General features: G+C 42.6%; 2 protein-coding genes across 3 annotated transcripts; both read right to left on the reverse strand.

The window, feature by feature from the left end:
• Nucleotides 1-1,482: 1,482 nt before the first annotated feature.
• On the reverse strand, nucleotides 1,483-2,585 carry LOC308101668 (RNA-binding protein 4.1-like; the record flags this gene model as incomplete). The annotated part of the gene is made up of 1 exon (XM_080451103.1): nucleotides 1,483-2,585. The coding sequence occupies one exon, from the start codon at nucleotides 2,583-2,585 to the stop codon at nucleotides 2,130-2,132; it is 456 nt and encodes a 151-aa protein (XP_080307229.1). The 3' UTR covers nucleotides 1,483-2,129.
• On the reverse strand, nucleotides 2,361-13,292 carry rbm4.2 (RNA binding motif protein 4.2). 2 transcript variants are annotated; one of them, XM_080451102.1, is made up of 4 exons: nucleotides 13,176-13,292; nucleotides 10,757-11,192; nucleotides 4,737-4,793; nucleotides 2,361-3,133 (listed from the first exon to the last, which is right to left on the reverse strand). In XM_080451102.1, the coding sequence occupies exons 2-4, from the start codon at nucleotides 11,166-11,168 to the stop codon at nucleotides 2,670-2,672; spliced, it is 933 nt and encodes a 310-aa protein (XP_080307228.1). In that variant the 5' UTR covers nucleotides 11,169-11,192; nucleotides 13,176-13,292; the 3' UTR covers nucleotides 2,361-2,669. The 2 variants fall into 2 exon arrangements, with proteins under 2 accessions (XP_080307228.1, XP_080307227.1); XM_080451101.1 differs by lacking the exons at nucleotides 2,361-3,133; nucleotides 4,737-4,793 and adding exons at nucleotides 7,761-9,359; nucleotides 9,583-10,365.
• Nucleotides 13,293-14,856: the final 1,564 nt, after the last annotated feature.

A 14,856-nucleotide genomic window follows, 5' to 3' on the forward strand; every position in this document is an offset into this window, starting at 1 on the left:
ACCTGGAACCAGGGCCCCCGGACCCCACTTTGAGAACCACTGTTCTACGTAACTGTTCACAAGTATTTAACACACAAGGTTCTCAAAATGAGGTCCAGGGAACTGCAGGAGGGGTCCTTGAGGGGCCAGGGGGTCCATTTAGGCTGTACTTTGATTTCACTTGCTTTATTTATTGTTGCTACGTGTCAAGGAGCGAAAAACCAAATAAGTGTACTCTCTTCTACCTCCTCACAATTGTTTATCATGTATCCTGTTAGTATGAGTGCTCTCTCCTGGTTGGTAGAAATTAGTATCCCGACCTGAAAATGCAATTCCTGTTTACTAAAGAGCAGGAGAGGCCAAAATACCACTTATGGCACCTTTAACAAAATCGTGCCATCAACAACTATAACCTGAGATAGGGCTCCCCGAGACCAAATCCAATCAAATGCAGGGTCTGTTATGTATGAATGTAAAAGTGTGACAAGCACTGAATACAAACTACTGTATAGGAAATTATAGTCTGCTTAGTTTTATTATTAATCACATCTGCTACTGCAACTATGTCACAAGAGTTTTAATCTAATAGTGTCAACACCAGTCACTTGAGGGTAGATTGTGTCAAACTAAATATACTGTGCCTGTATGATCATGTCTGCACTCACTCATTCTTTAAAAGATTAACCATCAACATTTCTTCAGCGATTGGTCAGCCATAACTTGTTTCAAACTAAAGATTGGGGAAGTATTCAGCACCATGTACTGTATGTAGAATGTTTACTGTCACTACACACTTCTGCAAAACGAACTGACCTGACAGTTAGTTGTGATGTCAGAGTATGCTCGTTAAGATTGCTATTTTAAATATGAGTCTATAGGACATCTATATCATTTGCACCAAACACAAAATGTGCAGTTTTGAATACACTATAGAAACATGACTAGTGTGGAAAAACAATCATTGAATTAAGTCTGATCACTGACTTGAGCTTAATTTAAATTTCATCGCTTGCCTTAAGAAAACGTTAACCACTCGTTAACCACTTCAGCCCGAGAACGTTTTATGAAGTCCCTCTGTAATTGTGGTATGTCTCGTAGGCGCTTAACACCTCCCCATAGAGAGACAACAGTATATTGCCCAATCACAAAAGAGGATATAAAATGTCAGGAGTGTCACCAAAACAACCTGGGATTTAAAAATCATATGCATTTAGACAAACTGTATGCTGTGACTATTACAGCTAGTAGGAAAAATACAAACTTCCAACACCACCCATATTCAAAACGAACAAAGGCACCCCAAACCTAAATGCCTAGAACAACCTTATGGCCTGAGTTCTTCCTCACATTGAACAGTAGTCTATGAAAAAAGCTGCGCACACACATCCGATCAGACCTGATGCACAGGTATGCCCAGTCCACACCAATGGTTGTCACTATGAATTGAGTACATGTGGCATTTGAAACAAGCCATTAGGCTTTCATGGGCTTTTCAAGCCTATTTAGTTGACCTGTGCTTTTTTTCAGATTTTTTTAAAATAAAGTGTATTCAATCAATCAATCAACTGCAACCACTTGCTAAAGAATCCCAAAACTGCCCCGACATGGAACGGGTCAATTCAGACCGCTGCCACTGGTTGCAAGTTGCAGCTCCAGGAATAGACTTATTCCATGCCTGTGCAACCAGTCCAGAATGTCTTAAGAAAAATATGTTAACATCTAAATTTGGGGCCAGGTTAACAGAACAAAAATTGCAATCCAAACAATCCAATACAATTAGGAAATTATTATTAATTCCTTTAAACAAACATTTCCGTAAATGACTTTGTTTATCGTTTGACAAATAACATGTGCTTTATTAAGCCTTAAAATTTGTGAGGAAGAAACACAGGTTTAAAATTAAATCAATTGAGACACATGACAAAATAAATTAAAAAAAATCGTGGAGCAAGCTAGTAAGTTAACATCACTCTCGGTATAAATGTCATACAAGCTGTTCAAAATAGCAAATAATCCTTTATATTGAAATCTGTAAAAAAAAAAAGACAACTAGAAAAAGAGCAGAGCATTCCCTTTTGAGAAACGGTGGTTTTTAACTTCACGTTTCCTGCAGCACTGGTTCAAAAGGACCTTGGCAGTGTGTTTTTCTTTTAGTAAGGCGCATAGCGTGGCGCATATGCTTCCTTGGCTCGCGGTATGGCGCCATAGGAGGTGGCCACCGGGGACAGCCTTGAGCGCTCGTAGGAGTAGCTCGCCGAGGCGACCGGCACTCGTCTGATCGGGCTGCGGTCTCGAGCGGCGTAGTATGCGGCGGCGGAGGCTGCCGTGGAGGGTGGAGAAAGTGGCCGGCGGTCGTACGGGTCGACGCTGTTGGAGAGCCTTGAGAGGGAGGAAGAGGGGGGTGGGGGAGGATAGGGGATACGGCGATCCTCGAAACCATAGGGGCGTGCTCTGTACTTCTCATAGTAATCAACACTGCTGGCGTAGCGGTCACGTTCGTAAACCGATGACCTCTCCAGATAGCCCGCTGCTCTGCTGGAGTACCGATCCGCCATCTCAGCCCCGTAGCTGCTAAGCCTGCGAGGGGGAGGAGGCAGCCCACCCATGTAACTATTAACGTGAGCTCTTTCTTACGTTACGACAACTAAAAACAGACCTGTGGCTTACAGGTTTAGCAAAGACTACAAGCTTCACCCCTTGCCCAAGAGTTCACCTTTGAAGGCCGTGCTGTCCAGCATTCTGGCGGCCTCCAAGGCGTCCTCCACCCTCTCCATGTGCACGAAGACGTAGTCCTTCCCTATGTCGCACTCCGCCACCGTGCCGAACTCCTCGAACTTGGAGCGCAGGTCTCCGCCTTCGCAGCAGTGTCCCAGGTCGCTGACGAACAGCTTGGCGGTGACCTTGGGCCGTTTTTTGCTCATCTCCACGTTCATGCTCTCGCCGTTGAGCTCGTAGTGGTGCAGGTTGCGGATGGCCTTGTCCGCCGCCGCCTTGTCGTTCATGTGCACGAAGCCGAAGTTCTTCACGATGTCGCATTCCGAGATCTTGCCGTACCGGGAGAAGAGCGAACGGAGGTCGTCCGTAGTGGTGTCCTGCGCCAAGTTCCCGATGAATATTTTCACTACATTGGGGTTTCTTTTTCGTTTTTTCCACGCTGTGGGAAGAAATTATGAGGCATTACTGGTAATTACTCTGTAATTGTGGTATGTCTGGTAGGCGCTTAACACCTCCCCATAGAGGGACGACAGTATATTGCCCAATCACAAAAACAAGGATATAAAATAAAAATGTCAGGGGTTCTTTTTTGTTTTTTCCACGCTGTGGGAAGAAATTATGAGGCATTACTGGAGGAGTGATGGCCATGTAGGTGGTGCAAATGTAATTGATCTGTACCTGTAGGTACTCTTTTAGGGCGGTTTTGAAGGAGAGTAGGGTTTTACACTCCTTCACGGCTTTTGGTAGGGCATTCCACATTTTGGTGGCATAGCAGGAGAACACATTCAACCCCTCGTTTGTGCCAAATCTGGGTTGGACGTGATCGGTGGAGCTACCTCTGGTGTTGTGATTGTGGACTTCATTTTATGTTTTTGAAGTACTTTTGACAGGTACCACTGTACATGGGTGTCTTTACGTTGAGGTGTATCTTGTAGACCAGGCCCATTGCGAGTTGCTGTACTCTTTCCTCAACCCTGAGCCATCCGACCCTAGCAAAGTGAGCAGGGGTTAGATGAGTTGTAGCTATAAGGCCAAGAAGTAGCCTTACCAGTTTGTTTTGAGATGTCTCTGGAGCCTTGTTTTTAACCCATTAAGACCTGGAACCGTGTCATTTTTAGATTTGAGCTAAAAAGCGTTATTTTACACTTTGGGCTATTCAAAAATAGCAGATCTACAAGCTCATAGCGCGGCACCGAGTGCCGCGCTACGAGCTTGTAGATCTGCTATTTTTTTTAAATCGTGAAAATGTGTGCAAATCTTTGAATATATATATTTTTTTAAAGCGAACATTTTTAACTCAAATCTTTGCTTCTGGGGGGTCCCTGGAACATAATATTTTGATGGGGGTCCGCGGCCAAGTACATATAATTTTGGGGGTCCTTGAAATGAAAAAGATTGAGCACCACTGATATAGAAACGTTTTTCAGAAAACCGTTGAGATTTAGGAGACATGTAGAATCGGCTTCAGGTCTCAATGGGTTGGCCTTTGTTGGGTTGTGGTACCATGAGGTGCATGCATAGTCCAAGTAACCTTGGATGAGGGCTCCTGTTAGAGTCCTCAAAGTATTCTTACTGACCAGAGATCTTTTGTAGAATGCTTGGATGTGCTCTACACCAAAACGCCCAGAGTGGGAGGGGCAGTTTGTTAACCAGTGTTGAGGCCATGGTTGTAAAGAATTGTTTAAGCGATTAGCCACACCCAGCTCGTCTATTACAAGTAAAAGTCCAGTAAAATCTTTTGAAAATAGCAGATCTACAAGCTCACAACATGTCGCATTGTGAGCTTGTAGAACGGCTATTTACAAATGGCTGAAATGCATAAAAAGGCTGAAGTGGGTAATGTATGTTTTGTAATAATAATCTAAATCTACAAAGTAACTAGTACTTGTGCAAAAATTTGCCTCTGAGATGTAGTGGAGTAGAAGTAAAAGTATTGAAAATCTAAAACACTCAGGTAAAAGTACCGCAAAATCGTCCTTAGTTACTTTACACCACTGCATGCAAGTCAACATAACAGCGAATATATCAAATCAATTCCAAACCTTGCAGAGGCTGCTTGCTGTCGAGCGGTCTGCTGCTGCTGGTGTCTGTCTGTCTGGCTGGGGGACACATGTGGATATGGGGAACACATCTGGTCACAACACCATTTAACCAGTCTCCCAACACATGAATGCAGTGCGGCATTCTAACACCCAGCGGTTCACCAACATTTTCATTTCCCAGATTAGCATGTATTTGGCCAAGGACACCGCGCTCCCCCCCCCGCCCCTCAAGATTTTTTTAAAATAAGCTCTACAAGCTCACAATGCGATTGCATCTTGAGCTTGTAGAGCTACCACCAGGTTAACTTATTTTGCTAGGGACCACCTGAAAAATAGCAGATCTACAAGCTCATAGCCCACGCTATGAGCTTGTAGATCATGAAAATGTGTGCAAATCTATTTTTAAAGCCAACATTTGTACCTCAAATCTTAAGCTTCTGGTGGTCCCTGGAACAACATTTTGAGATGGGGTCCACGGCCAAACACATCATATCATTTAGTAAATTTCTTTTGTACATTTGTAGAATCCCCAGAAGCAAAGATTTGAGTTACAAATGTAAAAAATATGTATATATATCTATATCTACAAATTCTCAAAGATTTGCACAAATTTATGATTTAAAACAATTGCAGATACCACGCTATGAGCTTGTATATCTGCTATTTTTGAATAGCCAAAGTATAAGATAATGGTTCCAGTTCCAATGTTGTCTGCTCATTTATTTGTCATCACTACCAATTGTCACTTGTTTATCATGTTAGTACGAGTGCTCTCTCCTGGTTGGAAGAAATTAACTTTATCCGGACCTGAAAATGCAAATTTCTGTTTACTAAAGAGCTGGAAAGACCCCAGTTACTGAACACGTTATACATAGCAATGATTACTTTCCGAATTGAGCCGTTTTAACACTTATTATTGTAACAGAATATTGCCAAAATACCACTTATGGCACTTTTAACCCATTAAGACCGGGAACGCATCTGTTGTCATTTGAAGATTTCTTTGGCCATTCAAAAATAGCAGATAGCATTGCGCACTATGAGCTTGTAGATCTGCTATTTTTGAATCGTGAAAATGTGTGCAAATCTTTGAATATATATATATTTTTTTTAAGTGAACATTTGTTCCTGTCAAATGTCTCAGCAAATGTAATTTTTCTGAAAAACTATTGTTGCTGTATCAGCGGTGCTCAAACTTCTTCTTGTCAAGGACCCCCCAAAATTATATGTTTTTGGCCGCCGATCCCCATCAAAACATGTTATTCCAGGGACCCCCCCCAGAAGCAAAGATTTGAGTTACAAATGTTGTTTCAAGAAATACATTCAGCACAAATGTTCCAAGATTTTTCAATAATAGCAGATCTACAAGCTCGTAGCACCGCACTCTGAGCTTGTAGATCTGCTATTTTTGAATAGCCCAAAGTGTAAAATAATTGTTATAGCTTAAAATTCCCGGTCTTAATGGGTCAAGAAAATCATACTATCAACAACTATCATCTCATACAGGGCTCCCCGAGACCAGATCCAATCAAATGGGGGGGTCTGTTACGTATGAATGTAAAACACTGTCACTAAATACAAACTACTGTATTCAGTGCTTGGTATTTGTGCTGATATATTGTCTGATTAGTCTTTATTATTAATCACATCTGCTACTGCAACTATGTCACATGAGTTTTAATTTGATAAGTGTCAACACCAGTCACTTTAGGTTTGATTATGAGATTCAACAGATTGTGTCAAACTAGATATACTGTGCCTGTATGCTAATGTCTGCAATCACTCACTCATTCTTTGGAAGATTAACCATCAACATACCAACATTTGGCTTTCTTCAGAAATTCAGGAGTATGCGTGTTAAGATTGCCATTAAATATTAAGTCTAGCAAAAATATCTACAAGCTCAAAACGCGTCGCACTGCGACACGTTTTGAGCTTGCAGATCTGCAATTTTTGCTACTTTAGTGTGACATAGAATGACAAAGTAGGGCATTAATTACGCAACGTGGCCCCCTGCAACATCACTCCAGGGGGGCAATGTGGCCCCCTGGAGTGAGTGTGGAAATATAGTGGCCCTCTGCATCATCAAAGTTGCCCAGCCCTGGTCTAGGAGATCTATATCATCTGCACCAGACAAAATGTGTACACTAGTATAGAAACACGACTAGTGTGGAAAAAACATCATTTAATTAAGTCTGATCACTAACTTGAGCTTAAAGGGATAGTTCACCCAAAAAAAAAATCTATGGATTAGTCACCCCATGGAGACTTGAATTCATGGATATCTTTTTGTTTTTATCGCATTCCTAAGTCAATAATTTGATGATCAGCAGACCGGTTGGCAGCGGTTCCGGTAGGAGACTCTTTGTGTCTCCTACAGGAACCGCTGCCGGTCATCAAATTATTGGCTTAGGAATGAGACAAAAACAAAGAAAATAGCAAATTCATTTTGGGGGTGGACTATCCCTTTAATTTAAACTTCATCCCACGAGGTGTCGCGTGCTTAAAGAAATCGTTAACCACTTCAGCCTTGTATACTTTGCGTATGACAAATGGTGAAAATAGCTGAAGCTCACGACTCCATCCAATGAGCAGTGTTTTTTTCCCCAATTATTAAAAATAAATATGAGAATTGACAAATGTTAGCTATGCATGCCGAAAAGAGGGACGCCAGGATAAATGTTGTATAAAGCAAGCGACAAACTCATACTCAACTATTAGGCTTCACAGGATGGTATTTTTTATCGATTTGTTTTCAGTGACAATTTTCTCGCGTCATATTTAGTGCTGTATAGTCTAGTGCTGCGTATTCTATACACAACTCAGCTGAATAATTCAACATCCAAGTTAAAAGACCGAACAACTTACCAGTTTTCGCACTAGAACGATTTATGTTTTATTAAGTTCCTCTGTAACTGTGGTATGTCTGGTAGGCGCTTAACACCTCCCCATAGAGGGACAACAGTAGATTTCCCAATCACTCAAAAAAAAGAAATATAGGATATAAAATAAAAATGTCAGGGGTGTCACCAAAACAACCTTGGATTTATTTAAAAATCATATGCATTTAGACATAAACTGTATGCTGTGACTATTACAGCTAGTAGGAAAAATACAAACTTCCAACACCACCCATATTCAAAACTAACAAAGGCACCCCAAACCTAAATGCCTAGAACAACATTACGGCCCAAGCCCCGAGTTCGGCCTCACATTGAATTTCCCTACTGCTGCTGAATTGCATGGATAATTTTGCCATCACCATTAAAAACCAGGATATATATTAGAGCAGAAGTTATCATTGGGACGTTAACTGGCTTGCATTCTTTAAATGACAGCCTTACATTCTTGTTTTGGTAAAAACCTAAATCACAAAACACAAAACCCTAATTGTGACGGCAACAAATAACAGTATTTTAAACTCAAGCATTCCGACTTCTTATCAAGAGGACGACGAATTGAGGCAAACCGGGTCATGTTTCATGGACTGAAGTCACTGTCAAATCAGACGAAAGAAGAACAAGGCTGGAATGTTTGTTTTGATAAAATATAATCAGACAGCAACTCAAAACATAGGATCAAATGGTATCAGTATGTTTAAAAGTAAAATTTGAAGGGCCTGGCACGTGGACATTAGTCTTTGGGGGAAAAAAGAAAAAGAAAACACAGCTGCAGGATTGAGCAGTCTTGCACACTATCACATTTACCCCCACCGTGTTTTCTAACGAGTGATCAACTTTTCAACCTCTATCGAGAGCCTTATGTGATCTCTCGTTAGTAAATAGAGTGGAAGCCATTTTAATATTGTGCCTTTTTGGCCTGACGTACAGTCAGGTATGCCCTGTCTTTAAGTCCAGTCCACACCGATGGTTTGCAACTGCAACCACTTGCAAAAGAATCCCACAACTGCCCCGACATGGAACGGGTCAATTCCGACCGCTGCCACTGGTTGCAAGTTGCAGCTCCAGGACTTGACTCGAGTTGCAGGACTTGACTTATTCCATGCCTGTGCAACCAGTCCAGAATGTCTTAAGAAAAAGATGTTAACATCTAAATGAGGGGCCAGGTTAACATAAAAAAAAGATCCACACTATTAATTGCTGTCCAAACAATCCAATAAATTTAGGAAATCATTACTAAATTCCTTTAAACAAACATTTCCGTAAATGACTTTGTTTATCGTTTGACAAATTACATGTGCTTTATTAAGCCTTAAAATTTGTGAGGAAGAAACACAGGTTTAAAATTAAATCAATTGTGAGACACATGACCAAAAAAAACAAAAAAAAAAGTTGAAAATCGTGGAGCAAGCTAGTAAGTTAACATCACTCTCGGTATAAATGTCATACAAACGGTTCAAAATAGCAAATAATCCTTTATATTGAAATCTGTAAAAGAAGTGTGTGTGTGTGCACGTGAATGTGGATTGATTCAATGACTGAGAGGACGACTCAGCTGCAGGCGAGGGAGATGCCCGCGGCAATTTCCGATCGCGTCTCTCGCGCGTCAGCACATTCAGTCTCGCACGCGTTGTTTTTGCGCCGGCACACCACGCAGATCGATGAACCATGCAGCTCGGGAGAAATGACAGCAAAGGAAAAGTCCTGCAGTTCACAAACACACCTAGAAAAAGAGCAGAGCATTCCCTTTTAAGTAACGGTGTTTTTTTTTTTTACTTTCACGCTTCCCGCAGCACTGGTTCCAAAGGACTCAATGCCAGGAAAAATCTACGACAAAAGCATTATTTTAGAAACTCCCCAGTCCCACCGAGCCATACTCTGTGTCACAGAAACGTCACACTGTTGGGAGATGCAACAAGCTGCCATTAGTCGTGTGTTTTGCTCACCTTGGCAGTGCGGGGGTTTTTTTTAGTAAGGCGCATAGCGTGGCGCATATGCTTCCTTGGCTCGCGGTATGGCACCATAGGAGGTGGCTCTGGGGGCGGCACCCGGGGACAGCCTTGAGCGCTCGTAGGAGTAGCTCGCCGAGGCGACGGGCACTCGTCTGATCGGGCTGCGGTCTCGAGCGGCGTAGTATGCGGCGGCGGAGGCTGCCGTGGAGGGTGGAGGCAGTGGCCGGCGGTCGTACGGGTCGACGCTGGTGGAGAGCCTTGAGAGGGAGGAAGAGGGGGGTGGGGGAGGGGGAGGATAGGGGATACGGCGATCCTCGAAATAGCTCGCACCGTAGGGGCGTGCTCTGTACTTCTCATAGTAATCAACACTGCTGGCGTAGCGGTCACGTTCGTAAGCCGCTGACCTCTCCAGATAGCCCGCTGCTCTGCTGGAGTACCGATCCGCCATCTCAGCCCCGTAGCTGCTAAGCCTGCGAGGGGGAGGAGGCAGCCCACCCATGTAACTAGCTCGACTGTACGCTGAGCCACCCATGTACTGGGATGGCGGTTCCCTGGCCATCCCATAGCCGCCACCCCTGCCGCCATAACCTGGGGGACCCCGTGGGAGGCCCCGGCCGCTGCGGCCCCTCATGTCGCCGTCGCCGTGACCGTTCCGACCGACGGGGCAGTCTTTCGACCAGTGACCCTGTCTCCCGCAGACATAGCATCCGGTTTGATCTCCCATTCCGGGCGCCGTGCGAAGCCGACTGGTGGACAGCTGTACGTTCATCAGCTTGCCTTGTGAGGAGAGAGAAGACACGCATGAGAACGCTGGGTCCTGTGCACGAGGAAAGGTTCTTAACCGATTAGAGAAACACGTTAAAAAAAAAGTGATTAATTTCACCGACAAATTGACAAGAGCGAAGCGAAGCCACTCGCAGCGCATTATTAGGTCATTTGCTCATTCACCAGTTACAATGCAGATTGTTACAGAACTAACTGGACAAACCGATTACTTTTGATCCACCTCATCAATTAAGCCACACATAAAGGGTTATCCATCCATTTTCTCCTTTTTTTTAAGTGGAGGAACCAGAGCTAAATTGTTTAACGTCACGTGAGTTACTCGATGGCCTAACAGATTTAGCAAAAGACTACAAGCTTCTTCCCCCTTTGCCCAAGAGTTCACCTTTGAAGGCCGTGTTGTCCAGCTTACTGATGGCCTCCATGGCGTCCTCCACCCTCTCCATGTGCACGAAGGCGTAGTCCTTCACTATGTCGCACTCCACCACCGTGCCGAACTCCTCGAACTTGGAGCGCAGGTCCTCGCCGCCGGTGCCCTCGCCCAGGTTGCTGACGTGCAGCTTGGTGGTGGCCTTGGGCCGGCCCTTGCTCATCTCCACGTTCATCATCTCGCCGTTGAGCTCGTAGTGGTGCAGGTTGCGGATGGCCTCCTCGGCCTCCGACATGCTGGTCATGTGCACGAAGCCGAAGTTCTTGACGATGTCGCACTCGGAGATCTTGCCGTACTGGGCGAAGAGGTTGCGCAGCTCGTCCACCGTGGTGCCCGAGGCCAGGTTGCCCACGAATATCTTCACCATGTTGAGATCGCACCTGGGGTTCCCCTGGCAGACATAGAAAGCAAAAACAAAAAAAGTGATTATCAGTTGTTTTCTGGTGTGAGTGGTGCTTAGTCTAATGGGACAATTCAAAAGGTCAATCTGAATGGAAATAGGTTGAATAATAATAATAATGACCAAGCTTATGTTACAAAATCTTTAGATTTTTTTTCTATAAAAAAATTATAATATATATATATTCAAAGATTTGCACACATTTTCCAAAAATAGCAGATCTACAAGCTCATAGCGCGGCACTCGGTGCCGCGCTATGGGCTTGTAGATCTGCTATTTTTGAATAGCCAAAGAAATCTAAAATGACACAGATGCGTTCCAGGTCTAAATGGGTTTTAAAAAAACAGGAAATAGATCATTTTCCCCGAGTATATGCAGATCGCCATACATTTAAACTTCAACAGATCCCTTCGGGAAATAATTTGACACTCTTAGCAATGCTTAGGGTGCTTTTACAGGGTGAATTAAGACGTGTGTTGATTACAAATGGACCTGGAAGGGTCCACGGGGTCCATTTGCACAGTTGATCTTACAGTATGTTATGTTTCAGCTGGAAAAATATCATTTTATTGTTAAGTCTCACTAATTTATAATCATGTTTAAGTCAAATGTGATTCAATCAGCCATCGTAACTTTTTAAGACCCTCCTTTTCTTTTTTATTGTTTCATGCAAATGTTTTTATTCTGTACTGTAGCACTTTGAGGTTTGTTCAAATGTATAGAGCAATACAAATCAAATGAATTGTTATAACTAGTAATAAACACATATGTTGTGTAATGTGCAGCCCTGGACTCTAGATGTTACGTAACACAAAATCAAAGTCCACAAAGATGCAATCCAGGACTCATTTAACCAATCTGTGTGGCAAAGTAATGCCCGAAACCCATGAGCACGAGTAAGAAGGGATCATATAGCCTCCTCTTGCTGGAGCGGTATGAATGTGGTCTCATGGGCGGGGTAGATCGGTTCGAATCCCGTCGCGTTGTACAGTTACTTTACAAATACAAATAAATATCGGGGTATTTCAATCATTAACGTTAGCCTAACCATGCTAAAAGCCAATGCAACACGATGCTGCATAACTAGCCGCCTCACCAGTTGTGTGTAAAGTAACTAAGTACATTTACTCAAGTACTGTACTTTAAGTGCAGTTTTGAGGTGCTTTTACTCTGCTGGAGTATATCCAATACTTCTACTTCACTACATTTTAGAGGCAAATATATATATATATTTTTTTTTACTCCAATACAATTATTTGAAAACTTTAGTTTAGATAGTAGTTTAGATTTAAATTATTGCAAAACATACAGTAACCACTTCAGCCCTATATACATTTCGGCAATTTGAAAATAGCAGATCTAAACCGCGACGCATTGTGAGCTTGTAGATCTGCTATTTTCAAATGATTGTTATACATTTATATTAACATTCTGCATAATGAGAACTTTTACTTTTGTCACTACGTGCATTTTGACACCAATACTTGTACTTTTTTTTACTCAAGTAAATTTTGATGAGCGGACTTTTTACATGAAACAGAGTATTTCTACATTGCGGGTATCGATACTTTTACTCGAGTACAAAAATGTGAGTACTTCCACCACCACGGTGCATAACCACCACCATGCTAACAGTTAGCTACAATAGCAACACAATTCACAAACTGCATCACGTCGAACGTAATTATAATGAAAACATTTAAATTAATAAACGGTAAATTCACCACAGAGAGCGTCCGTTCTGTCCCGTAATGGCGTTGTGCTCGGCTCGTGCGTGCAACTCCGAGCACGTTAGCATTAAGCTAAGCTAACGATGCTAAGTTAGTTAGCAGCGAGCCGCTCGCGACGCGAGCCGTTGACGTGAGATAAAGTAAAAGGCGTCAGACCGCGTGTTTAAATGAAAGCTAAACGCAGACACAGCTCTTTAATACAGAGATAAAATGTGATAAAAGACGTTAAATCGTAAATAATTACCTGTTTATGAACGACGCGCCGTCCCGTTGGCCTCAATGAATGAAACGATAAAATGGCGGCAGGATGTTTAACGTCGTGTTGTACTCTCTTTCTCGCTGGATGCGCGAGTGACGTCACGTTGAGATGACGACGACGTAGGGTAATTATTTTTGCCTTGAAAACCATGGAGTGGGGTCATTTTAGTTTTTACTACCAGTGTCCCGAGGCAGGCAGACAGACAGAGGCAGTGTACTATACAAGTAACGCTTTGTAACGCTTTTATACGTTAATTCCAAATAGGCTACGCTCACTATTTTTTAAATTAATTGGCATTCTATTCTATTCCAGAACAACAACATCTCCCTTAAGTCCCTTTAGTAGGCCTACAGACTGTCAATGGAGAACTGACCTATTTTTGTCTCCGCCAGGCCGAAAGGCATGGCGAGAGAGTATGTTTTACCCCCTGTCCGTCCGTGTGTGTGTGTGTGTGTGTGTGTGTGTGTGTGTCCGTCCGTCCGTGTGTCCGTCTGTGAACAGCTAATCTCCGGCACCGTTGGCTTGCTCGCAGCGAAACTGTGCACACACACTCCCTGGATGCCAATTCAGAACCTCTGCCCCAAATGTTTCACATGGGCCTGTTATAGCGCCACCAGGAGGCCGATTTGTGCAAAACCCATTTTTTGATACTACTCCTACAGATTTTATCCAAACGTCATGCAAATCGGTACACAGTATCTCTATAGTCATGTGATCAACACGGATCTGTCCGATTTCCCATATTCCATCCTGATTGGCTAAGGTTGGCTTCCAAAGTTTGCAGGATTAGTCCGTTTTGAACAATGCCTCAAACTATGCACGCAGCTTGTGATTTCGTTAAATTTCACACGCACATTCCCACTAGGCTGAGGAAGAAATGGCACCCTTTTCACATTAGCCTGTTATAGCGCCACCATCAGGTCTAATTTAGCAAAACACATTTTTGGCACAAAATGCCTCAAATCACGAATGCAGTGTCCGATTGCCGTGAAAGGCCTAAGAATAAAAGGCACCCTTTTCACATTGGCTTTTATAGCGCCACCAGGAGGCCACAATAACCTACCTGACCTGGCGGAGACCTGTGCTCCGAGGAGCACTTTTTCTAGTTAGAGTATATTATGGCAGTTTTATTTAAACAATGTGATGGCAATATATCATCAAATGTATTATTTAATGAATACTTCCTTCTTCAAAGGACAATTATAGGCTCATTAGTCACATTGTGACATAACCTCATGTTGATATGATATGTTGATATCTGCTCAAAGATGACACTGTCTCAATCAATCAATATATTTCTATTGTTTGATTTGGTTTAAAATATCTGTATTATTATTATTATTATTATTATTATTATTACCTTTATTATTATTATGTATTTATCTGTATTACTCCCCTCATCCATTCTCGTATGTCACTGTAACGATTAATAGTTTGATAAAGAGTTATTTTTCCCTTAATTTATTTATTTTGCATTATATGTTGACTTACTCTCCTCAACATCCATGTATTACAGAGTAGAAACGCCTTTGAGAACCACAAGCCTACATAAAAGCCAGTGGTGGACAGCAACTAAATACATTTACATATTTTTGATTTGTGTATGATTTTTATATTTTTTGCTTCTTTTCTTTTTGCAAGCTGATGACTTTCACTCTGCACATTT

This window comes from Gymnoscopelus braueri (assembly GCF_963280865.1).
Source record: "Gymnoscopelus braueri genome assembly, chromosome: 15".
Taxonomy (NCBI): domain Eukaryota; kingdom Metazoa; phylum Chordata; class Actinopteri; order Myctophiformes; family Myctophidae; genus Gymnoscopelus; species Gymnoscopelus braueri.